The sequence below is a fragment of the Gossypium raimondii genome, chromosome 10 (genome assembly GCF_025698545.1).
Source record: "Gossypium raimondii isolate GPD5lz chromosome 10, ASM2569854v1, whole genome shotgun sequence".
NCBI classification, from domain to species: Eukaryota; Viridiplantae; Streptophyta; class Magnoliopsida; order Malvales; family Malvaceae; genus Gossypium; species Gossypium raimondii.
The window spans coordinates 4,165,232-4,191,603 of record NC_068574.1 but is presented as its reverse complement, the minus strand read 5'-3'; the positions used below and the strand labels follow the sequence as shown (position 1 = coordinate 4,191,603).

Genomic DNA, 26,372 nt, shown 5'->3' with positions numbered 1-26,372 from the left:
AAAAATTCAAATATATATGATTTCAAATTTATGTACTCTAACATTGAATTAGTCATACTGTAATAATATTTTTATTTGACATGTTTAATTTTTTAAAATTTAACTCGAACAATTTCACTCGACTAGATTCGAAAAATCTTCAAATTGAGTTAGGATGATAAATAGAACTCATAAATTTGACTAACTCGAAATTTTTTCACTCGATTCGATCGAACGCTCATCACATGTATGAGTGTTTGGGATACTTATAGCGAAAGATTTATTATATTATATATCCTAAAAAATATATTATAAAAATAATTTATTTGTGTTTTATAAAGTTATAACAAAAAATTATATTATTTAAATTTTAATTTTTTTAAAATTATGATAAAAAGTTTATTATAAAAATAATTTACATGTCATAAAAGTTCTATAACATATTTATCTATAAAAAGTTACGATTAATAAATATGGACATAACTTATTTATGTGTTTATGCAATATTTTATAAAAATAATATGTTTATTTGTAAAAAATAAGTGTTATAGTTTAGAGATAAAATTTATATTATTTATAAGAAGTGTTATGAAAATTATCGGACACTTTATGAATTTTTTATAAATGTTTGTAATACCGAAAATTACTACAAGAAGCAAGTAAGATATTATCCTTGATATAATAAAATAAGGAAATAAAGTGATAAAAGGGAAATTTTGAGTTATGTCAACATTGAGAAGTAAATTATGATATATTAATTCAAGAAAGGACTAAATTGCAAAAAGTAAGAAAAATTTTGTTGCCCAAGAGTAAATACTCAAAATTTGAGGGTTAAAGTGTAAATATAAAAATTTGAAGGATCAATAGTCAATTATTTTAAGGGTGGAATAATCTAGAAACTAAGGAAAATGGATGAATTAAGACCAAATTGAATAGGTGAAGAATTATGAGGGAGTAAATCGCAATTTTACCAAATTAAGTAATGACTCAATGATGAAATTTTAAAAGATTATAAAGGAAAAATGGTCAATTAGAGAGAGAGAAATCTAAAAGGCAATGATGATGTTGGTGATATTTTAGATTGATTAAATAAAATTAGTTTATTAATATTTTGATTTAATTTTTAATTATTTAATTATTATTTAATTATTATATTTAGTATATAAGCAAAGAAATATGAAGAATTCTCTTCACCTTCCATGCTACAACGTGAGAATGAGAGGAAGAAAAGAAATTTTCTTTTCTTCACAATTTGGTCATTTACTATGAAATCCCACTTTTTCTCTCAAATTCTTTGGAAATTTTCATAACCACCCAAAAGAAGAAGTGAAGTAGATACATTTGAGAGTTAAAATATCATCTTGGAAGAGAGAAATTGGAAGTGAAAGTGGAGAAAATGGTAGAAAAAGTGAGGAAATTAAAGAGACAAGGTAAGTACTTCAAGAAATTTACTTTATTTAATTTTAATCAAGTATAGAGTATGCTTAATCAGTTGAATTAATTGTGACTGTGCTAATATTATGTATATATATTGAAGTAGTAGAAAAGAGAATAAATTGTAAAGTAAACAAAATAGGTTATGTGAATTTGAATGTTTAAAAGAGAATACAAATGAAGTGTGATGATATTAAAAGTGAATGTGTGAGAAAATTTCAAGTTACATTAAATTTTTATAATAAAGACTAAATTGTAAAGTGAACAAAAGTTTATCGTGAAATAAAGTATTGTGTTAGGAAGTTTAAATGGAATGTTAAGTGTTAGTGAATTAGTTACAAAGTGAAGTTAAAGTGAAATTATAGTAAATAATGATTTTTCAAGATATTAGGAATTAAATTGTAAACTTGTGAAATTTATAATTGAAATAAGAGAAGTTATAATAAAAATTGATGATGAGTGAGTTTTAACGATTAGATTGGACAATAATTAAGAGTAAAATGATTATATATGTCTAAATGAAAGTTAATACAAAGAACCATGAAAGAGTAAAATTAGCATTAAAATAGTTTCGGATAGCAGCAATGGTTCAACTTTGAAAAGATCCCCAAAAATTGTAGAAATCGAATTAGAGGTTGAATAAAATATGAAATTAAAGTTTATTGAGTCTAGTTTTTCATAGAAGATACAGTGTAAGAAATGGAATTGTAAATTATGAGATATAATAAATTTTGTGGGACAAGGTCAGAATGATTTCGGGTTCCTCTGTTCTGAGTTTGGAAAATCATCAAAAATTAAAAAAAATACTTAGGGGTTTGAATTTATATATTTAAATTATTAAGGAGTTTATTTTCAATAAAAATAAACGGAAACATCATCCAAACCTCGTACTAAGAGATAATTAATTTTTAGTAAAGAAAGGTCGAAGCTGTCAAACAGCAGAACAGAGATAAAATTGAAGATTTTACTATACTTATTGGCTAAATTATAAATTCTAAAATTTTTATGGTAGAAAGATATTCAAGTCTTGTTTCAAAAACATCAACCAGTTCTTAATTTAGAATTCTTTAGCTGAATATATAAATAATTTAGTGACTATGTCAAGTGGACAACTTTGAATGAACATATAAGTAAATAGTGAAATTATAGATAATGTTACATATAAGCATATTATATACATTAAGGATATGGAATGGAGAAGAGGAAGAAAATATATATGAATATTCAGCTAGCATGGGTTTACATTAAAATAGCTAATTTGCATGTTTTAGGGACTAAATTGAATAAAAGTACAATTTTAGGGATAATTTTGTAAAATGTCAAAAATGACCAAATTTGCATGAAATGATTTGTTTTATTGTATAAATTAATGTATTGAAATAAATTATTAATATCAAGTGGGTTTAGAGCATTAATTTTGTTGTATAATGATAATGTAAATTGATTTTGTTGAATATTAATGTTAGTATCAAATTACGAAAATAGTTAAAATATTAGGGTTTGGTATTAAATTTCTATTTTATTAAGGGCTGCATGATAGCCTACAATATTTGGATAAAACATTAATCGAGAAAAATTAATTCATTTGATAGATTAACTAGTTGAAGGACTAAATTATAAAAGTTGTAAAAGTTGGGGTAATTGTGTAAATTCAAAAATTGAAGTGTATAAATTGTGAAATTAATTGAAACTGAAATATATGCTAATGAATAAGAAATTTTTATTTTAGAACAAGATTCGAATATACTCGTGAAAAGTAAAAATAGTGGAATAGTCCCTGAACTCCTGCAAATATTTCACTTCAATTTAGGTAAGTTCGTATGGTTAAAATTTTATTTTATTTATTAAATTGATGGATATTAATGTGTATTTATTCATAGTTATTGTTGAAAATAAAATTATTGTTAAAATTATGAAATTGAATTGAATGTTCGAAAAGAATGAAACGCGGGATTGAGTACAGTCGTTCTGTGCAAAAGAGGAATTGACGGCAAATTACCCAAGTAAACTGAGATTCAACATTTGTTGCGAACTTTCATGTTTACTTTTCATTTAGTTCTCATGAGCTTCAGTTTACTTTTCGTTTAGTTCTCATGAGCTTCAGCTAACTATAACCTTAATGGGTTTCCGTTTAACTCTTTTGAGCTTCACTTTAACCCCAATGGGTTTCCGTTTAGCTCTTTTGAGCTTCAGTTGAACCCTTATGGGTTTCCGTTATGCTCTTACGAGCTTTCGTTCAACCCTTATGGGTTTCTGATTAGCACTTATATGCTTCTGTGCAGCCTTCGGGCTTCTGAATATAATGTACTCATATCGGTAAGTCATTCCCCGATTCAATAAGATCTGATAAGTGACATATGAAATTAATGTTTGAAGACTTAATGTTATTATTGGTGTTAATCTGAAATAAGTGTATTCATCGATTGAGGTTGTGATGAGTAATAAATTCAAGTGTGATATGTTGATAAAATAAGTTTATCAATGTTGAATTTATATGAAACATGCTCAAGTATGCTAACAAGTGTTGTTGTTGATGCTTAGACAAGTGCCAAGCTACTAGTTAAATGGTAATATATTTATTTATATGATGCGTTGAAAGGGTAAGTGCTCAAATGAAAATATACTTGTGCTCATGAAAGAGTGGTAAGTTTTAAGTTATGCAATTTCTTATGAAATGGTTTATGTAATGGTCCAAATTTAAGGTTATCGGAACAGTGGTTTCGGGACCACAAATCCGATAAGGAAAATTTTATTTTTCTTATATTTTTATGGTCTACAATTTCACAAAATTATTTCGTGAAAATTTCGTTCGAAAATTTTGACGTTTAGGCACTCAATTTAGTCAAAGGACTAAATTGTAAAAAGTGCAAAAGTTGAGTTCTACATGTTAAAGGTGTCCAATTGTTATGAAACTTTAAATTGAAGGTCCTTATATGGTAATTAGACCATTGGTAACTTTGTAGACAAAAATGGACATGAGATAAGTGAAATAGAAATTTTTTAAATTAGGGGCAATTTGGTAATCTAGTAATAAAAAGAATTAAAAAGGAAAAAGATGGCAAAAATCATCATCTTCTTCATTAGGACGAAATCAGCAAAGGGGGAAGCCATAGTTAGGGTTTTCAAGCTTCCAAGCTCCATAGTAAGTGATCCAATGCCTCGTTTTTAATGTTCTTTACGTTTTTGAGATTCTAGTAGCTTCATTTAGCTTATTTTAGCAATAATTTAACCTAGGGTTTTTATTTGGAAAAATACCCATAGGTGAAAAGTGTTTATTTTGGTGTTTTATGATAGAATATGAAGCTATAAATTATGTTAAACAACTTTTGCTAGCCGATTTTAAGCGAAAACGAGTAAAACGACATAATCGGTAAAAATACCTAATGTTCATAAGTACATGTTAGAGTGGGAATTTGATGTTGGCATAGAAGAGAAAAATGTTCAGCATATCATAAAACATAAGAATAAGGGATGAATTTTAATTTCCGAGCCTTGGGGCAAAAATGTAATTATGCAAAAGTTTAGGGGCAAAATTGTAATTTTGAAAAATTTAGAGTCGAGGGCCGTTTTGATGAATGTGAGTATTAAATTAGTTAAATTTGCTACTTTAGATCAAGAAGAACGAAACTCGAGGTTAGACAAAGGGAAGAATAAAGTTGAAGACTAAGTTGGTGAATTGGACTATATTTGATACCGAGGTAAGTTTACGGTAAATAAATACAATATTTTAATAATTATTATTAATGTTTTTATTTTCCAGCAATTATATATTTATTTCATGAATTTATTTGATGATGACCCAAGCATGAAATGGTAGAGAATAAAAATTAAAAAGTTCCGTTGATACATAAGGATAGTATTGGATACAAATGTCATGACATTTGGGTAAAGAGATCCCATGTAAGACCATGTCTGGGACATGGCATTGGCATCCTTGAGATGAGAGGTCCCATGTAAGACCATGTCTGGGACATGGCGTTGGCACCGAGATGAGAGGTCACATGTAAGACCATGTCAGGACATGGCGTTGTACCGAGATGAGAGGTCCCATGTAAGACCATGTCAGGACATGGCGTTGGCACCGAGATGAGAGGTCCCTATAAGACCATGTCAGGACATGGCATGGGCACCGAGATGAGAACATCCCATGTAAGACCATGTCAGGACATGGCTTTGGCATGTTATTATCAGAAGAGACCCGAGTATCCTTATTGTTCCAATGTAGCTCAACGGGCTAATAAGCGAATCATATTCATGAAAATTCAGTTTAAAGCATAAATGGCAAGCTCAGGTAAGTTATAAGAGTTAAGAACTTATTATACTATCAATTGATGTTCAACGATGCAGCAAGAGATGGGTAAGTTATGCACACAAGTATTCTAAGTAAATAAGCAAGAGAACTAGAATGAGATTAACTAAAGAGTAAACTAGAGATATAGACACTTGAGTTTAATTATTTGTGTTTAATGTTGTTATTTATTTGCTAGTAAACTTACTAAGCTTTATGCTTACTTCTTTTATTTCTCTTCCTCGTATAGTATTGCAAGCTACTTCAAGAATCCTAAAGAAGTCGGAGATCGTCCACACTATCAACCACAACTGCTCGGTATTTTATGATGAAATACGTTGAAGTTATGGCATGTATAGGGATTTAGTTATTTTGCATGTTTGTAATTATGATTGTGCTAACAAATGCTGTGTAAGCATTTGATGATGTATGGTCATTAAAATGGTTAAGTATGAAGGTGTTTGTTGTTATGAAAGATTAGGTGATAAATTATGCATGGAAATCATGAAAGGATAAAATTTTGCAAAGAAACAGAATTCAGGCAGCACAGTGACGTGAATTTGAAAAATCACCTAGGATGGTATAAAATGAATTAGATGGTGAATGATATATGAAATTAAATACTATTGAGTCTATTTTCATGGAAAAATAACGGTGTAGCAAAAGGAAATTTATATTTTAAGATATGGGAATTTTAGTGAGACAAGGTCAGAACTATTTCTGGAGTCCCCTGTTCTGAGTTTAGAAAATCATTAAAAATCGTATAAAAATGGTTATGAGATGTAGTTTATATGTCTAGATTACTTATTGAGTCTATTTTCTATAGAAATAAGTAATAACTTCATATGAAAATCCTACAGTGAGAAAATTTATTTTTAGTGACAAGAGGTCAGGGCAGTCAATTGGTGAAACATGGGAGACTTTAACTAATAAACTGTACTAATTTGATAAGCCAAAAATTCTAAAAATTTTATGGTAGGAATATATATGAGTCTAGTTTCAGGAAAAATTTACGGAATTAAATTTCGAGTCCCGTAGCTCGAGTTATAATCAATTTAGTAACTGCTGCGCGATTGGACAGGTTTGCTATAAATAGTGAAATTAATTTTCAAAGTAAATTTTTAAGCTCCGAATTAGTAAGATAAGTTAAGTAATGCCTCGTGCTCGACTCCGGCAATGGTCTCGGGTAAGGGGTGTTATAGTTTATCATGTGATTAATTTTAAAAAAATGGCTATGTTGAAATGCATTAGCTTGTAGTTATGGTGGTATGATATGTTTATGACTGGTGAGTTATGCATATGGAATCAGTGAGGAAAGTAAAGAAATGCAAATGAAAATTTAGAAATTTGGAATAGTTAAAGTTGTTGAATATACTTTATGAATATTGTGGTATCAATATTGGATTATTCTGGATATTTATAAATTTCTTATTTAAAATGAATTGATATGATTAAAATTTATACGAGCCTATTAAGCATTCATTGTTTACATAATTGTTTTCCTTGATTAAGTTTGATTAGGTTGGAAGCTTGTCGGAGATATATCATACTATCCATTGGCTCTATCGGTAATTTCAAATGTTTTAATTTTGTTCATAATGGCATGTATAGGTATTTTGTTTAATGTTGGTCTATATGTAAATTATTGAGATTAGCCACTTATTTTAGCTTATGTTGAATGCAATGTTATAGTTTGTAGATTTGCGAATTGGTGGGGCTAGGTTAGTAACAAATTGGGTGAGAAATGTGGCTTGTAAAATGGTCTGTTTTCGTCCACACGGGAGTGTGTCTCAACCGTGTGTGACACACTGCCAGGTGACATGGCCACCTATCCCCTGTATCTTGAATTTGCACAAAACAGAATGCTAACACGGCTGTGTGACCCTTGCAGTGTTGAAAATTTTAAATATTTCTGAAAAAATTTCTGAATTCTTAACTTAGTCCCTATTTTTTCTAATGCGTAATTTGGGCCTCGAGGGCTCGTTTAAGGGACAATATATATAATTTTGATTTGTTTCAAATAGGAATGCTAAATGAAATGAAATGTCTAATAATTAATTTTGTAAACTTCGGTAATGCTCCGTAACCCTGTTCTGACGACGAACTCGAGTTAGGGGTGTTACAATGTTATTTCTTATAAATTTTATATTATTTTCACTTAATTTACATATTATAAAAAGGGTTATAACCTAGCCTAATTCTTTCTCCAAATTAAGTTTATAATTTTTTTTATAATTAAAGCTACATACTATTTGCATTGTGAATCCAAATATTACATGGTAGATGTTAATTATGTAAATACAAAATATTTTATTGCACCATTTCGTGGGGTAAAATACAATTTGAGAAAATGGAGCTAGACACAAGCACTAAAGATGACTCACGAACTCTTTAATTTGGGACATTTAAGGCTTCAAAATGTAGGTGAGGCTTGATAGGACTTTTGTTTGTTCTAAAAAAATATTTCCAATATTAACAACACCACCTTAATATAGTATAGAAAAAACAAATTTAGATTGTTTTAGCACGTTGCATACTTCATAGCTTCATTCGTAGGTGGATTTTGGATGATCTATACTTCAAAGAGTATATGGAAAAAAATATTGATAATCTTAATGGTTCAAATCCAGATGATGATGAACTTAGTCAAGGACCAACAATTGATAAAAATGAGCTTCTGTTAAATATTAAAGAGGGAATAACTCAACAAATATAGGACACTAGAACAATTAGGTAAATTTACATATGGTGTTTGTTCTTCTTGTTATTTTTATTAACAATTTGCATTATCAACTACTTTTTTGGATTAACATAATACATATGTTTATTTGATTTTAATTTATTACTTGTTTAGAAATTTTTTATCTTGCTAATAATTTTGAAAAAATTAAATTATGTGACTATATAATTAAAATTTGTAGTATAAAATATGACATAGGAATTGTAATGTAATTACACTCTGTCAACCAAATATGTCTAGAAAATTATAATTTTTGTAATACAAAAAGTGTATTTACTACAGTAGTAATTACATTTTATTCAATTATTATGTGCCGTCTTAAATGCTTCATTTGATCAATATTTGTTAATTAAGGTAACTCTGACAAAAATAATGTTTGAATTTTAAAAATATATATTTATATTTATTAATAGTGTAATTTAATTTTTTATAAAAAATTGTTAAAATCTTTATAGCCATAATTTCGGAACATAAATAATAGAATTCACGTTAAAAATTAAAAAAAAATCATTTTAGGATAGAGGCCCAAAAGTTTTTTTTTTTTGTAAGTTATTATTTCGGCTGATCCCAGTAATCCACTGGCACCTCTTACATTTCTGGGCCTATATTTTTAAGAGTAGCTATCTCCATTAACCTTTTACATTTTGGGCCCGAAAGTGATGATCATTTTTATGATAAAATGTTAAATTCTAATATTAGTTCCTATACTATACATAAGTTATGGATTTAGCCCTTATTCTTTAATTTGATCATTTTTGGTCCTTGTACTTTGCAAAATCTCAAATTTCAGTCGCGAACAATGACAACTGTTAAATTCATCACTTTAAGTTCTACTATTTTCAAAATTGGATGCGGCAAACTTATTATAGTATATGTAATGCTATGTCAATTTATTATTTTCAGATATTACTAAAAACACCAATTACTAAATTTAACAATGGCCGTTAACATTAAAACTAAAATTTTGAAATTCGAGGAATATAGCGACTAAGAATGATCCAGTTGGAGAACATGGACTAAACCTACAACTTTACACATAGTACATTATTAATAGTAGAATTTAACCAAACGTATTTAACTACTATCATTTGGTTAGGACTAAGATTTCAAAATTAAAATGCACATGGACTAAAATTAAATGATTCAAAAAGTACTATAGCAACTAAATTTAATCAAATTAAAAGGACTAAATCCCTAACTCATGCAGAGTACATGGACTAATAGCAAAAGTTGACCATATGTTATAAACAATCTTAGAAATCAATACGATAGAGATATCGATCGATTCGAAATTTTACATACACGAATGGACAATTATATTGATAAATTCAACGATTAAATTATTAAAATATCAACAATAATTTGAAATATTGTATAAAAAATATTTGAATGTTTTATAAAATACATTCATGTATATTATATATATATATAATAAAAATAGCATAAATATAAGAAAAGTTGAACGAGACATGCTTACACTAAAGGATAGCAACGTTTATCCAACTTAAAAATCAAGAAAATAATTTACATATATTTTTGGTGCAAAGATAATGATTAAATCAGAGCTTAAAATAATCGGAGTCAAGCCACTCTAAAATAATCATTATGTAACAACAAGAGGATTTTATCCGACAGTTGCATGAAAAAGTATCTACCCACCAATCTTGAAAACGCCATTAATGCTAACCCATCAGTTACATTGTTACTCACTCTGAAGGTACGTGTAACTTTAATCATACATGTAAATTGTTACATATTATTAATAGCACGTGATCAACTACATTTTTTTGAATGATTTGAATAGCTTTAGTACTATCCAATACGAAAAAAACTCGTATTAATCCAAAATTATTATTTATATTGAAAGAAAAAAGGTGAAGAGTTATGAAGAAATGGCAGTTACACGATAACTAAAGTGAGTTATGTTGAAACAAATTTCTATAAATCACATGCAATGCAATTGGTAATTGACTACACGGCAACGCACTTAAAATATGCGTCTCCCTTCTTTCCATCTAAAATTTAATTTAATTTAATCATTATTTTATGTTGTACCACGTGTCGACATCAGAATATACTAATACAAAAAGGAATCTACAGTTGCAGATTACGTTACAAGTGACTTTCGGAGCCTTTTTTTTTATTAAGAACCTAATTTGAGGAATTCCGTACGACAGTTGTTGTACTCTTTGAATGACGGTACAGTTCCGTAATCCCTCCCTTTCGAATTCTAACCCAATTCCCCCTACTCATTCGCCTAATTTTTTGGCATCAATTTTAAACTATATTTTTTATAAATAAAATTAATAATTAATTTCCATGTATTTATAAACAATTGAACAATTTGATAAAATACGAAAATTAAATTCTAACCTATCAAAATAAGGATGAATTATTAAAATAATCTCTTTTGTTTCTCTCAAGTTACATTTTAGTAATTGAGCGTTAATGATTGTTAACGATGTAACTGTGAGTTAACGTGACATGTTAAAATAAAAATTTTAAGTTAAAAGAGAAAGGAGAAAATAGAGAGAAGCAAAAGATAATAGAAAATAAAGAAATTTAAAAGAATAAATTGCTCAAAACGAAAAAATATGGGGACTAATTATATAATTTAATTTAAAATTTTGTTTGAAATGATGATTTAACATGTCACATCAACTTACCGTGACACCGTTAACGGCAATTAACAATTCAGTGACTAAAATGTTACAATATGTTAACATAAATGACTAAAACATAATATTTTAAAAATAAATAATTAAAATATAACTTAAAAAACAAAAGTAATATTTTTATATTTTGATAGTTTAGCCTCAAAATAAAAGAGGTTAACTGCTTAATTTCTCTAAAGGTAATTGGGCAGACCACAGTATAAGCTAATAACTACAGCATTAATAACCAACTCATAGCTTTGGATTATCTGGATCCAAAGAATCAGTCAAGATATGATATATTGGCCATATCATTATAGCAATTTTTTTTTTTTTGCATTAAGTAAAAGACAAAATCAATCTGATTATGAATAGATCGAAATTGTGAAGCAAAATAAAAAGTATGTGGATAAATAGAAGGATGAGAGAAAGAGAGAAACAGAAATTAAGGATTTTGTGAACAAAGTAAAATTTAAAAGTCTACTTTTCTAATCTAAGCTACTAATTTCAGAGCTATAGTAATAAGATACTTTTTTTAATTGGCTTAACAGCTAAGTTTAGCAATAATATTAAAATAAGTGTAATTAACAAAGTAATTCTAATATATCTGCAAAAAATCACTCAAATTATCAAAAATAAAAATAAAAAAAGATAAAAAAACTCGCTTCTTTTTTATTATTTATAATAATCAAATTTCTTAAGGAAAGAAAAGAGTCTTAACTTTAATTTTGCTGGTTTTTCAACTAACTGCTATTTTACAGCAAAGAAACCTACTTCCCCTTCACCACATTATATACAAAGGACAACGAGGAATCTCACCTAATAAGAATTATCGGTTTTTTTTTTTTGAAAAAAAGAAAGAAAGAAAGAAAGAAAGGAAAAACAACATTCTTTCTTCTTTCTTCTTTTTTTATTTTATTTTATTTTTATCTTAGTAATTATGTAAAAAACCTAGATCAATTCATCTAGGCTTGAGGGATCTCGACCTTGCCTGAGAGATTCAAGAACACGCTCAAATATGACGATGTTAATGGGGATCCTCAACACTCCCCTTTGCTCGTACCCGTACTCTTGAGCCGATCTGTTCAACAACTCAACAAAGATCGGACGCCGCAGCAACTCAGCACTGACGATGAACCTACGCGTCGACGTCTGATCCATCCCGACGTAAACCGGGAAATGCCCTTCCGGTACGTCGGGTCTTCGCTTGGTGGGGTCCGCAGGAGGATCGGATGCCTCGGATCGGAGCATTGAGTACTGAGTCGAGTGGTTTACCCTAACTCGTGACAGTCTCCTCATCAGTTTCTTCATTATACCTAGAAACAGAAAGAACAAAAAAAAAAAGAACGATCAAAGAAGAGGAAAAAAAAAAGCTGAGAGTAAAAAAAAAAAAACGTTTTATTTCATAGAGCGGAGTGAAAATGAAAGAGTTAAGGTACAAAAAGGAGTACTTTAAAAGTACATAAAATATGAGAGAGAAGGAATCAAAATATTTTTAGATTAGAAGGGTGCGTTAGTTTTTTTTTTTTTTAAGAGGGAGTAATGGAAGAGCCACAAATCCCAACCACATGCATCATTTATCATAAAAAAATATTTAAAATGAGAAACGAATATACACTTCATAAAAATATGGTTTAATTGCCCATTAATATTTTCAAGGACTCATATAAGTGAGAAATTTCTTTTATTTTCCAAGGAAAAAAATTTTGAGGTACCTAATTAAAATTTTCAAAAATTTATTGAGAATGTCTAAAGTTTTTGGTAGATTTAATTAAAACTTTTAAAAATTTAAAGACCTAATGAGAATTGATAAAAATTTTGGAAGGATCTAATTAAAATTTAAAAAGAATAAAAGGTTTAAAGAAAGTTTTCAAATAACTTCGGGGACCAAGGCCCTGGGCCTTCTAATTATACTAGATAATATCCTGTGTTTTTCTTATTGTTTTAAATTTTATGGTTTTTAAAATATTCCTTACTAACAAGTTTTAAAAAGGCTTAATAATAATTTTGGCCACTAACGTTTGCATATTTTGTTAAAATGGTCCTAATTATATTTTTGAGCTTGTTTTGGCCATAAACCTTTGTTCCTTTTTTCAATTTGTTTTTCTAACATTTTTAATGAAAATACCGTTAAAAAGTTAATGGGAATGATGTGAAAGTTCATGTGTGAAATATTTTTAATAATATGTAATTTATTACTTAGATAACCCAATAAGATAATTGCATGTGAAAAATAATAAAATAAATAAACAATACATTAAATTAAAAATAAATCTTAATTTAAATAAAATAAACGTAATTATCTAAAAATTTAACTCAGTAAAAAACTTTTCAATAAACAAACATGTGAAAGATTGAAACCTTTAATTTATTCATTAAATCTCATGAATTTATTCATTAAATCTATTAGAAAATGTAATTTAAAAAAATCAAAGGTTGATGGCCAAAAAGACTAAAAATTACAATTAAGACCATTTTGATAAAACATATAAATGTTAGTGGCTAAATTTGTCATTAAACCTTTTAAGAACTTTATCATTGATGGGTAAGATAAATTTTATGAATCCAATTTTGATGGAATTTAAGCAAACTAACAACTCAAATAATTTAGTGTAATATTTAGAGGGTTAATATATTATTTGGTATTTATATTTAATTTTAAAGTTCGATTTGGTATTTATATGTTTTTTTATTTTTATACTTGAATTTGGTTTTAATACACAATTTGGTTTAATTGAACATTGGCTCTAAATATAAGTATCAAATGGTATATGAAACCTATTAAAATAATAAAAAATAATAGGATGAATTTATTTACACATAAAAGAAAAGAAAGTAAAAAAAATGTAAATTACACCAATAATCATTCAGATATTAAAAAATTTCATTTTAGGTGCAAAAATGTTTTATGATTTAGACACTTACTTTATATAGTTTGATCAATTTGAGCACTCCCATTAAACTTGCACACGAAAACCCACGTGGAATTTTTTTCCTAACATTCTGATTTTCTACCTATTTTATGTAATTTCCAGCACAGCCTAATGCATTAAAAAAGAAAGCTACATTTAAGATTCCTGGTGGTGATGATAAATTGGCAACTTGAGATTCTCATCTTCCCCAAAATTTCAAAGGAACAAAGCAACTGTTGCTGGCTACAGTTTCATTCCAATTTTCTATTGTGGTCCAAAGCCAAACCTTCCCCATTTTAGCAAAAATTACGTGGCAGAGGACCTTAAAATCTGGGAACATTTGCATTATTTTTGCCCCTTTTCTCTGGTACTAGTGATACAGCAGTGAAGACAAGAAATTGAGAGGGAAAAATGAAAGAAAGCAAACAGTGTGATGACAACGAAAAAGAAGAAGCATAAAGGATTGTCATCAGAGAATGAAAATCAACCATGGAGAGGTTCATCGAGATCGGCGGGAGGGAAGGTGCCGGAGAGCGTAGTGGTGATGAAGAAATCGGAAGATTCTTATGAAGACTTCAAGAGGTCGGTGTTAGAAATGATAACGGAGAATCGAAGTTTCACCTCTAGGCCCCAACTCTCTCTGTAATTTTTTCCTCGCTGAAACAATTGACTTAGGGCACGTTTGGTTCGCTCTATTTGATTAGAGGTGTAATGGAATAGAGGTGTAATAGCAAATCAACTGTTTGGTTGAATGTAATGGAATAGAGGCGTAATAGTAATCCTGTGTTTGGTTGAATGGAATAAAGGTGTAATAGCATAATGGAAAAAACTAAAATGACTAGAATACCCTTAGCATTAATTTATTTTGGTAAATGATTATTGTTATTGTTATTTAAATTTTAATAAGATTATTATTAACAATAATAAATAATTTAATCATATTTAAACATAATTATTATTAAATATATTATAATTAAAATATATAATTTAATAAAATTCTTAATAATTAATATTCTTATATGAATTTACTCAAATCATAATATAGATAATTTAACATAATTATTATTAAATATATTATAATTAAAATATATAATTTAATAAAATTCTTAATAATTAATATTCTTATATGAATTTACTCAAATCATAATATAGATAATTTAGCATAATTATTATTAAATATATTATAATTAAAATATATAATTTAATAAAATTCTTAATAATCAATATTCTTATATGAATTTACTAAAATCATAATATATGATACTATAAAATATAATTTGAAATAATTAATATTAAATATATTTTAATTAAAATATATGATTTAATAAAATTTAAAATAATTATACCTAATAAATTTTCTTATATGAATTTGTATAATTTAAAATAATTATTATTAAATATAATTTAATAATAATATTTAATTTCATAAAATTCTTGATAATAAATTTTCTTATATAAATTTATATAATTTAAAATAATTAATATTAAATATAATTTAATAATGATATATAATTTCATAAAATTCTTGATAATAAATTTTCTTATATGAATTTATATAATTTAAAATAATTAATATTAAATATAATTTAATAATGATATATAATTTATACATTTAACCAGTGCCAAGCATTATGACCTTTAAGCAATGTTGAACTTGATCACCCAAATTTTCACAAATACTGCTAATTACTTAATTCAAACTGCATTGTACAAAATGTCGGTCAGATCATTTCAACCTTCCAGCTACCAACTAATATGTTTTCCAATTTTCTAGCCCACCCAAACTTTACAAAATGCTAGATAGCATATTAGTCACAATCATATTCACATCACTAACTATATCCGAAAATGAATGACCCTGGGAAAAATTACAAATATTACATGGATTTCATTCAATCAATGTTGATGTAGAAGCATCCTTGCCCTCTGTTGAAGTTGAGTCAATGACCTAATACAAGTGCCCTCCTCGCATGTCTTTAAGCGTGTAAGGCTGATTAGTTCCCGAATAAAAACTACAAGACTACTTTGCATTGGCAACTTGTCTTCAGATCCCATGCTTCGGTGTTTCCCGTATACAGCCTCAAATTCTCTAGACTTACTGGCAGCTGTTCATAGTACTGAGTCAGGAAGCCCTGAAATGATTACCAGTCAGGTGACATTCATCATAGCAGATGCTAAAATTTTGCAATTCAGTCGATTCTCTATAAACAAAGATGTAGATAAATACAACAAAATACATCTACATCTTTTTGTCCTAAAGGTTCTTAATAACAGAAGGTATTGATTAATGCACATTTCAATAATCTGAGAATATGAACTAAATTCAAGGAAAAATCAACACTAAAATAGCAATGAGCCCTGCATTTTACAAATTTTCACTAAACAAATTGGCAGATAAGACTTCAAACTGATGCTGTACAACTCAAAATATCTCATTCACTCTCTCTGCACCTAATATAATTTTCCAATTATAAATGCTATAAACTTCAGTTTAAAAAATATATTATCCAACAAAAAGCAGACACACCTTGGAATTGTTCCTATAGTCCACAGCTAAACGGTGGTAGTGTGTTGAAAACATCCCTCGGCATTGCACCTAATATAACTCATATTTCAAATTATAGCAAAAGGGTCAACAAAGAACTTAATTTGGAAGGTTTCAGAAAGACGAGTGAAAATTTCTGCTTGGACTGATGGAAAAAGTTGCACCAACTTACAAAATGGAGGACCTAATGCACATGTTTAAGGAACTGCTACAAAGATTTGATCGTTAGTCAACTAAGTCCGTCCATGCCAAAGCCCATAATTCAAATATCAGTTAAAAGAAATGAAACAAATGACACTCACACTTCTCCAATATCAGATTGACAAGCAGATCAGACAACTAGAAGAACAATAAATAATTGAAATGGCCAAAGAATCCTACTTTTAGTACCCACTGCCATTTTATTGGGCTTGAATTGGTAACACAAACACACACAATCAAGAAATTAAATGTAGATGAAATCTAACCTTGAATAACATTGTTATCTTGGTCAATTTTTTCCAATGCAGGAATGCAAAATGCTGCAGTTTTCCCAGTTCCATTTTTGGCTCTAGCAAGAATATCACTTCCAGTTAAAGCAATGGGAATTCTCTCTTCCTGAATAGGAGATGGTCTTTCAAAGCCCTTCTCATATATTCCCATAAGAAGTTCACGTTTCAGAAAGTAGTCTTCAAATTCATTTCCTTTGGTAGCAGTCACATCCTGGCACAAATTTAATAGGCAGATCAGTACATAAGCGTCAAAATTAAAATTTTAAAAAATATCCAAATACCAACAAAAGCACTGCCATGCCCTGTTGAAATTTATATCAGAGAAACAAGATAGAGTGCTATCGAGGATAAAGAAATGCAATTGCAAGCCTAAAAATGGCCCTTTGTTCAGAAGGCCTCAACATCAAGGAACTAGTATCAGTGCCCTTAAGTTATAATCTTTGGAAACTGTCCATTCAAAATCATATACCCTATAGGAAATTAATGAGTAATTCACCTGCATTGCCTAAATAACATAAGCCAGAAAATTTTCCTTCGAGAATTTTCATAGTTTAATGAAGGTATGGCAATTATATATAGCGAAATAAACAAAACCAATGCTACAATTTCTTTAACCATAACTGGTAAAAGCAGAAACTTCAAGGTATTTTTAAAACGATAGGTAAGCTATGCAATATTATTAAAAAGGTTGTATTAACTTCAATATCTACTCGATTAATATCATTAACAAAAATACCTCCGTTTTGTAGCGTGTATCTGATGGTGGCATCTTTAGCCTTGCCTTCCAATCTTGTGAACTGAAAGATGAAAAACAATGTAAAACCATGCACAATTCAATATGAAATACATAAAAGAAAATTCAATAAAAAATCAATAACTGTAAACAATGCACAAGAAATTTAATTTGTGAAAAAAAATATAATTATGAACATTCAATACGTAACATGTACAAGAAAATTAAATAAAAACTAATCACAAATGCAATTAAAAAGAAGAAATGAGAAGAAACAAAAAAGAACCTTGAGTCGCCGGCTTCAGATTGTACGGTCTTCTCGACCTCATCGACGACAGTGGAGTCATTTCCGCCGGGCAATTGGTTTCGTCTGAGCCACTGCTGTTGATGTTGTTGCTGTTGCAGATGATGATGATGATGTTGCTGTTGTTGAAAATGATGATGATTCTGCACCAAATTTCTCTGCGCATACTGCGGTTGCTCCGGCCTCGATTGAAAGCTAGGGTTCGCGTTCGCTCCGCCGCCACGGCCGAGCACCGATGGATACCTCCCTCTATTATTCATAGCACGGCCCTAAACTCCCCAAAAAACAAACAAATTCTAAAACCTAGGAAAAAACAGAAATCTATATATACAACCGCAAAAAAGGAAGTTAAAGAGTGGAGTTTCTTCCAATGGGTTAACGCCGTAAATAGTGGCAAAACCGAGGGTCGTCCTACGAAACAACGCTGCTAGGGTTGGTTAGATGAAGAAAAAAAACCGGTTAGATGGGAAATCTGAAATGAAAATGGTGGGTGCTGCTGCGCAGATCTATTGAGAAAATAATAATACAAAAAAATATATAACAGGGAGAAGGAGAAACGGTGAGGAGAGTGGAGAAGAAAGGTAGAAGGAAGAAACAGAAGACTTTGGCTAAGACAGAAGCGTCAATCGGGAGCCTAAAACAGGGAAGAAAATTGAATCAGGACCTAAACTGAGGAAAAGGGATGTATTACAAATCGGTGGATTTCACAGATTAAGTAAGTATCGTATTACACCCGTAATAGCATTACCATGAACCAAACAACGGAATAAAGGGGCTTAAGTAGGGTCCACTGATTAGGGGTATATTGGCAACCAAAGATGCTGTTAGGGTTAAGCTCCAATTGAGTTTTTTGCCCACTGACATGAAAATGAAATTATAAACTGAAATTTTTTAAACAATATTTTAATTTAGAAAAAAAAAATCCACCTATGTTTTCCATATTTTCCATATGCAATTTCGACTAGAATGCCTAAATTAATCAAAATGAAAACTTTGAATAGTTAGGTGACTATTTGTGTAATTTACCTAAAAATAAATCATCGGTCGGGCTTTACTTTATAAGCCCATATACCATCCGAAACTCAGTGTGCAATGGTGTGGCCCACCATCCATAAGGAAGGCCTGCAACAGGAATGAACTCTACTTCTAAAATCTATTAGTCTTGGGTGAAAGTAATAAAAATATTTTTAAATATATTTAAATAATGAAAAATAACCATTATTGATAAGATTATTAAGTATCAAGATAGTGATTTTTTTATTTTAAAAAATAAATTACTTATATAACTTTATTAATATATTACTTTTATTATATAATTTTGATTGTTTCTTCTTTTTCTAATTAAATTAGTGTCCGATTAACACATTATGAAAAAAAAATCGAAAATGCAAGAGTTTGATCAAAACAATCAAAGCGGGGAAGTGTTAGCCCTATAAGGACACCCCATTGCCTATGGATTTCTTAGGGGGTTAAGAAACCCCATGGCCGACAAGTAATGTGGTCCATTGCATTGGGCTCCTCTCTCTTGAATTGGATAAAAACCCATTAATTATTAAACAATTTCTAAAATTTTTAATTATTAAACTAAAATTAATTTATATATTTTAACAATTTCTAAAATTCAATTCTAATTTTGTTAAATTTTTTTTCAAGTTTACTATATTAAAAATTATGTGCAAACTTAATTCAGTTTAACTATAGATTATTTCAATTTCAAATAATATCATATTTAATTTATTTTAAAGTTTGGATTAAATTTTTATTTTATTCATTCAATTTTACAATTATTCAAAGAAATTAAATTAACCATATATAATCTCTTGTTATTACAAGAAAATGCAACTACTTTAATTAATAAACAATTTATACATAGTTGTAATGAGCTAATTAAAAATTAATTTAACATATATGATATGAACTACAATAATATATAATTAATTTCCGATTCTTCATTTATTAATTACACAGCTTTATAATATAAAGATTTTGAAGGGGAGTTGTGCTTCATTTAGATGCGCTTGATGAATTTAGTATCAAGTAATAACCAATCTAAAATGAAATGATTGGGTGAAGATATAGATCTTATTGATGGTGACGTTTATCATAAACATAGCAAATGATATTCCATCTATCTAATTTTTGAAAACTGCCTAAGAGATTTACGTTGCCTCAAATACATTAGACGGCATTTCACCGATCTAAATCTCGGAAACAAATTAAGAGACTTATGTTGTCGCAAATATAATAGACGACATTTCGTCGATCTAATTTTTGAAAACGGGCTAGGAGACTTGCGAGCCATATGCCCGTTCGAGAAAGAGAGTTAGGGGTTGTGGATGGTGGTCGAGAAACGGCCTAGGAGACTTGGGGGAAAGGAAAGCTGGAATTAGGAGATAATTCAGGCGGTATAATTGGGGATCAATTTTTAGTTTATCAGCTAATATCCAGGAGGAGATAATATTAATGATGGCTTAACTTGTGGGAATACTCATTCAAATACAATAGGATTACCACACTCTACAAATGGGCTCAGTTAATAGAAGCAGTGACAATGGATCAGACCGAAGGAAATGGGAATTGGGGCTTCGGAGTTTAAGGCCCCACAAGTTGAAACTAAGCTGGACAAGTAGACAAACCCTATTATTGGTTTTTTTTCTTTTTAATAATTTGGGTTGAGTAATTTTTTAATTCATTTTCCAGATTAATTATTTCTTCTTTCAAGTCATTATTATATATTACTGGGTTCAACCAAAATTTCAGGTCCGATTGTTAGGTTTGGGCCTGACTTGAATAATAAAATAAAATTTTTATCTAAATCCAACTTGGATAAAATGCTAAAATCTGACCCCGGCCCGCTGTGTTAATTATTTTATATATAATTCCTTTTAAAAAATATAATACATCGAAAATACTAAAAATATTAAAGTAAATGTTTTCCTACAAAAATTGAAAATAAATTAAAAAACAATATGTATATTTAAATAACACTAAGATATGTACAATTTAACAAGAAAATGCCTTTAAAATAGTAACAAAATCAACAATAAAATAATATTTATACAATATTTAAATAAAAACAACAAAATAGTAACAACATAATTTAGTAAAAAAAAGTTAGCAACAAAACATTAAAAAACAACAAGAAAACAGTAAAAAAAAGATCTTTTTTTGATATTTGGGCTAGATTGGGCTGGAAAAAAGCCTTACATGAGGCCCATCTGTTTTCTAAACGGACTTTATTTTTTTTGCCTAAGCTCATTTTTCAGCTTTATATTTTTACTTGAACCCTCCTACTTTTCAAATGAGTCTTCAGATCAAGCCGGATGACCTGACTCATATACATGTCTATTATATGTCAATTGCAACACAATCATTTAACAACATCCTTTCATATAAAATACGAAGATTAATTTATTATTTTTCTAATAAAAAATTAAAATATTATCAACCGTGAGCTAATGTGAATGTAGAGTTTGACCAGGGCTCAAATTTTGCCTACCCATCAAAGGCTTGTACGAGTCAGTTCATAATTGGTATGGTTTGCAAGGAAATGTTTTTGGGAAAAATTGTAGCCTTCTTTTCTTTTTGCCTTCACGAGAGTGGCATTTGAGCTAAGGGATTGCTTTCATATGTTGAACAGCTACGGATTCCTTAGAAAATGAAATTGTTGAATTATAGGGATATCTAATAAAAATATTATAGAAGTTTTTGTATTAGGAGTTAGATTGCATTTTACTTTTTTCTGTTTAAAAAATGGGCGAACTATTCCTTATACATTAGATTAAATTAGTATTTTTGTTAAAAAAATTATCTATTTTTACTTTTAAAAAATGGTCTCTATACGTCAGCATAAGGTACATATAACATGTCATGTGTCATAGTCTAATTATTCTATCAGCTACGCCAATTTTTAATAATATAAATGGATTAAAATTTTTAACAAAAAAGACCAATTTACTCTTTAGTCTATAGGGATTAATGTGTTAATATTTTTAAATAAAGAGAGTAGAATGTAATTTAATTCTTAATACAATGACTTTATAGTGATTTTACCTAGAATATCATTTATCATAATGGGAAACGCATTCTTGATGGTGGAGAAGTCCAAGGTTAGCCACCATAATAGAAGGAAAAGAAAAGTTAAAAGCATAGGACAAAAATGCAACCCATGTCGATTCATTCCATTTTGGCTTTTCTATAAAAATACCAAAAACTTTTGATTATTTATAAAAATGACTCACTTTAAAATTTATGTGCGTAAATGATTGTCATTGGCGTTACCACCTCCAATTTTTTTTAAAAATAACATTTATAGGTACTATTGTCGTCATCGGATTGAAATATAATTATATAAAAATTTCAGAGATTTGATGAAGCAATTACCCTTTTTAATTTGATGAAAAAAGTTGTGACCCATTCTTTTAAACTTTTGGTTTATTTGCATGTTAGGTCTGTCCCCTTTTAAAATTAAATTTAAATAGTCCTTACAAAATATAAGAATAAAAAAATAAGTCCTTTTCAAGTTTGTTTTTTTTAAATAATAAAATTTGAAAATAATTTATTTTTTTATTCTTATATTTTTAAGGGATATTTAAATTTACTTTTAAAATGGGACAGACCTAACATGAAAATAGACTAAAAGTTTAAAAGCATTTAATTGGTGCAGCTAGAGGAATGGCGTCACCACTTCTTCATCCAATTTAAAAAAAGTAATTGCTTCATTAGGTCTCTGAAATTTTTATATAATTATACTTCAGTCTAATAACGCCAATGACACATTATTTTAAAAATACAAAGAGTTAAAAAACCCTAGAAGCCAAGAGTGCTATCCCTAGTATCCTAGCAAGAACAGTGGCTGCTGCGGCTTGGGACGATGGAAAGTGGTGGCAACGACGGGTTTGGGGGCGATGAGATCTCACTGCTGGCAGAGGAATTAATACAATTATCGGTCAAAGCTTCGATGGTGGAACCAAGTGAGAAACCAACTCTAATCTGTACTATTTGGACAGAGAAATCATACAATCCAGATAGTTTCAAAGCGCAGATGAGAAGTACTTGGAAAATAAAGAAAAAGTTTGAAATCCAATCGGTAGGGCAAAACCTGTTTATGATTGTGTTTGATTTAGAGGAAGATTTAGAAACTATCTTGGAAGGACAGCCATGGTTGTTTAGGAAAAGTTTAGTCATCTTTGATCGATTGACTAAACCAGTGGAAAGAAGTCAGATCAGATTAGTTTCATCCCCTTTTTGGATTAAGATTGGGCCATGTCTACCAGAATTTGATAAAAAAGATCTCTTGCATGCCATAGGGGTTACTTTTGGAGGTGTTTTTAGATCTGAAGTTAATGGTGAGTTTTGTCACCTTAGAGTCAATTTAAATATACAGAAATCATTACGTAGGGGAATATTTGTCTTACGGAGCAATGGAAGCAAATACTGGATCCCCTTCAAATACGAGAAATTACCGAAATTCTATTTTGGTTGTGGATTAATGGGGCATGATCTTCAAAATTGTGCAGCAGTGAAACCTGCAGAAAAAGACAAAATTAGAGAAGACCCACCTTTTTCTTTAGCACTTAAAGCAGAATTAAATCTGATTGGAAAGGAGTGTCTAAAATTTAATGCTATAGGGAAAAAATTGCAATCACAGAGCTTGTACACAGGAGGAGTCACAGCGAATCAGGAAACGTGCTTGTTTGATGGCAAAAATAGTGGTCAGATTACAGTATTGCAAAAAGAGGTGTGGGCGACAATAACAGAAACAGAGGGAAGGGAGCCAATGGAAGGAGAACAAGATAGGAATAATTTGGAAGAAAATAAAACAGACGAAGAATTGTTACAGCCAATTAAGAAATTCAGTTGGAGAAGAGTTAAACCGTCAGAACCGATGGAATGTCATGGTGCTGAAAGTAAATTGCAGAAGAGAAAATTGGCAGATATTGTTGATTCTAACACAGAAGAAGCACGGGGTGAGACAATTAAAAGGAAGAGATTGGAAGGAAAGGAGTTAACACATGAGGTGGAAATAAATATGCCAGTTGTAAACCTTAACCAGTATAGATCGGCGGCTGCCAGAAGACAAGCCGACCGGATGCAATGAAAATCATTTGTTGGAATGTCCGTGGCTTGGGGAGTCCACGGGCAGTAAGAAAGTTTCGGTTTTTACTGAAACAGAATAATCCCCAAATAGTCTTCATCATGGAGACTAAAGTCAGTGAAAAATTGTAACACCCCTTAACCGTATCCAATACCGGAATAGGGTACGAGGCATTACCAAAACACATACACTTGTAAACGTATTTAACCGAGTTATAAAATTTCATCAAAATTAAAACTTTCAAAATAATTAACATGTTTCTATAACTTTTCACAATATATCCTCAAAATATTATAATCATAATAATTAGGGCTCATGAGACCCGATACATACTCATGCAATTTAATGCTTCATTTCCATTTCATTCAATTCGCAATTTCTCATGCTCATAATTTAAATCATATCACTAGCAATTTCCATTTAATTCACGTACAATTCAATGACATCAAATTCAAAACTAATACGTATTTACCATTTAACTCAATGTTTATTGATTATACCATTCAATAACACATTTATGAAATTCTCAATTTAGCAATGAAAATATCACTTTAGTTTGAATAACAACATCGTCCTGATATAAATACACTACCACTTATCCATTTACTTTAATTCTTTCGGGCCCATTTGTCACTTACCATCCTTAATCAAATTAGGAGCAGTCACGGAAAATTGAGTACTTCACTTTCACTTTGCCATAGTATAACTATGGTCTTACGTATGATCACTTATCACTTGTCCCCGATCGGATAAGTGTAGCCACCTATCACTTTGTTTCTTGATCAGATAAGTGTAGCCACTTATCACTTTGTTTCTTGATCGATAAGTGTAGCCACTTATCACTTTGTCTCTTGATCGATAAGTGTAGCCACTTATCACTTTGTTTCTTGATCGATAAGTGTAGCCACTTATCACTTTGTCTCTTGATCGATAAGTGTAGCTAAAGCTATTACTTATCACTTTGTCTCTTGATCGATAAGTATAGCGAAGCTATCACTTATCACTTTTCACTTGTCACTTGATCGATAAGTGTAGCCAAGCTATCACTTATCACTTTCCACTTGTCACTTGATCGGATAAGTGTAGTGAAGCTATCACTTATCACTTTGTCACTTGATCAGATAAGTATAGCCGAAGCTATCACTTATCACTTTGTCACTTGATCAGATAAGTATAGCCGAAGCTATTACTTATCACTTTCCACTTGTCACTTGATCAGATAAGTGTAGCTAAAGCTACCACTTATCACTTTGTCACTTGATCAGAAGTACTCAAATACGGCGTTCCGCTCAATTTGATCATTTATTCATATATCAGGCTTACCAACATGTGTTAATTCATAAACCATTCATGGTATTATTTCACGCCAAATCATATACTGAATATACCATACACACATACTATGAAACTTTATTTTCACACATGAGCTTAAACCATGACCAATAATGCACAAAAATAAGCATCATTCATATTTCATCGTTTATGAGTTATAATCAAACATATGACCATTTATACACGAATCATTCATATATTTCCCAATTTTCCTCCTCCTCCTCTCCATTCCACATCCTTAATGTGTATAACACACTTAAACAACATTAACCATAATTTCAATATTCACTAACATGTATATTCAAAGCTGTTTATCCGAGTCAGAGTCACTAAATTATTTTTATCCGGAGCTACAGAGCTCCAAATTAAGATCCGTTAATTTTACCTGAAACTAGACTCACATATCTTCATACCATAAAATTTTCATAATTTTGGTTCAGCCAAATAGTACAGTTTATTCTTTAAAGTTTCCCTGTTTCGCTGTCTGACAGTTCCGACCACTCTTCACTAAAATTAATTATCTCATTGTACAGAATTCGGATGATGTTTTAGCTTGTTTCTTCTAAAATAGACTCATTAAGGATTCTAACCATATAAACTATAACTCATAATCATTTTTTACAATGTTTAATGATTTTCCAAAGTCAGAACAGGGAACCTGAATTCATTCTGACCTTGTCTCACAAAATCTATTATATCTCATGATTTACAATTCCATTGCTCACATCATTTCTTTTATAAGAAACTAGACTCAATAAGCTTTAGTTTCATATTTTATTCATCCTCTAATTCAATCTCTACAATTTTGGTGATTTTCAAAGTTACACTACTGCTGCTGTCCAAAACTGCTTTAGTGCAAAATG

The 26,372-nt window shown here is 29.6% G+C and overlaps 2 protein-coding genes and 1 long non-coding RNA gene across 4 annotated transcripts; 1 reads left to right on the top strand and 2 right to left on the bottom strand.

The window, feature by feature from the left end:
- Positions 1-4,497: 4,497 nt before the first annotated feature.
- Positions 4,498-6,286, top strand: LOC128033762 (uncharacterized). Its single transcript, XR_008189797.1, has 3 exons — positions 4,498-4,555; positions 5,025-5,111; positions 5,952-6,286. It is a non-coding gene; the product is annotated as an uncharacterized LOC128033762 (long non-coding RNA).
- Positions 6,287-11,748: 5,462 nt separating this feature from the next.
- On the bottom strand, positions 11,749-12,618 carry LOC105776110 (auxin-responsive protein SAUR71). The gene is made up of 2 exons (XM_012598599.2): positions 12,547-12,618; positions 11,749-12,411 (listed from the first exon to the last, which is right to left on the bottom strand). Exon 2 carries the CDS (start codon positions 12,404-12,406, stop codon positions 12,047-12,049), a length of 360 nt encoding a protein of 119 aa, XP_012454053.1. The 5' UTR covers positions 12,407-12,411; positions 12,547-12,618; the 3' UTR covers positions 11,749-12,046.
- A 3,056-nt stretch (positions 12,619-15,674) lies between these two features.
- LOC105776106 (DEAD-box ATP-dependent RNA helicase 8) lies at positions 15,675-18,831 on the bottom strand. Of its 2 annotated transcripts, XM_012598588.2 has the most exons (5): positions 18,063-18,831; positions 17,780-17,840; positions 17,020-17,254; positions 16,535-16,603; positions 15,675-16,139 (listed from the first exon to the last, which is right to left on the bottom strand). In XM_012598588.2, the coding sequence occupies exons 1-4, from the start codon at positions 18,338-18,340 to the stop codon at positions 16,548-16,550; spliced, it is 630 nt and encodes a 209-aa protein (XP_012454042.1). In that variant the 5' UTR covers positions 18,341-18,831; the 3' UTR covers positions 15,675-16,139; positions 16,535-16,547. The 2 variants fall into 2 exon arrangements, with proteins under 2 accessions (XP_012454042.1, XP_012454043.1); XM_012598589.2 differs by lacking the exon at positions 16,535-16,603.
- Between the last annotated feature and the right edge of the window lie 7,541 nt (positions 18,832-26,372).

Coding starts and splice junctions, on each gene's coding strand:
- LOC105776106 (XM_012598588.2), bottom strand. CDS start 18,340: ATGAATAATAGAGGGAGGTATCCATCGGTGCTCGGCCGTGGCGGCGGA. Junction 17,841..18,062: donor TCTGAAGCCGGCGACTCAAG/GTTCTTTTTTGT, acceptor TTCATCTTTCAG/TTCACAAGATTGGAAGGCAA. Junction 17,255..17,779: donor ATACACGCTACAAAACGGAG/GTATTTTTGTTA, acceptor AATTTGTGCCAG/GATGTGACTGCTACCAAAGG.
- LOC105776110 (XM_012598599.2), bottom strand. CDS start 12,406: ATGAAGAAACTGATGAGGAGACTGTCACGAGTTAGGGTAAACCACTCG.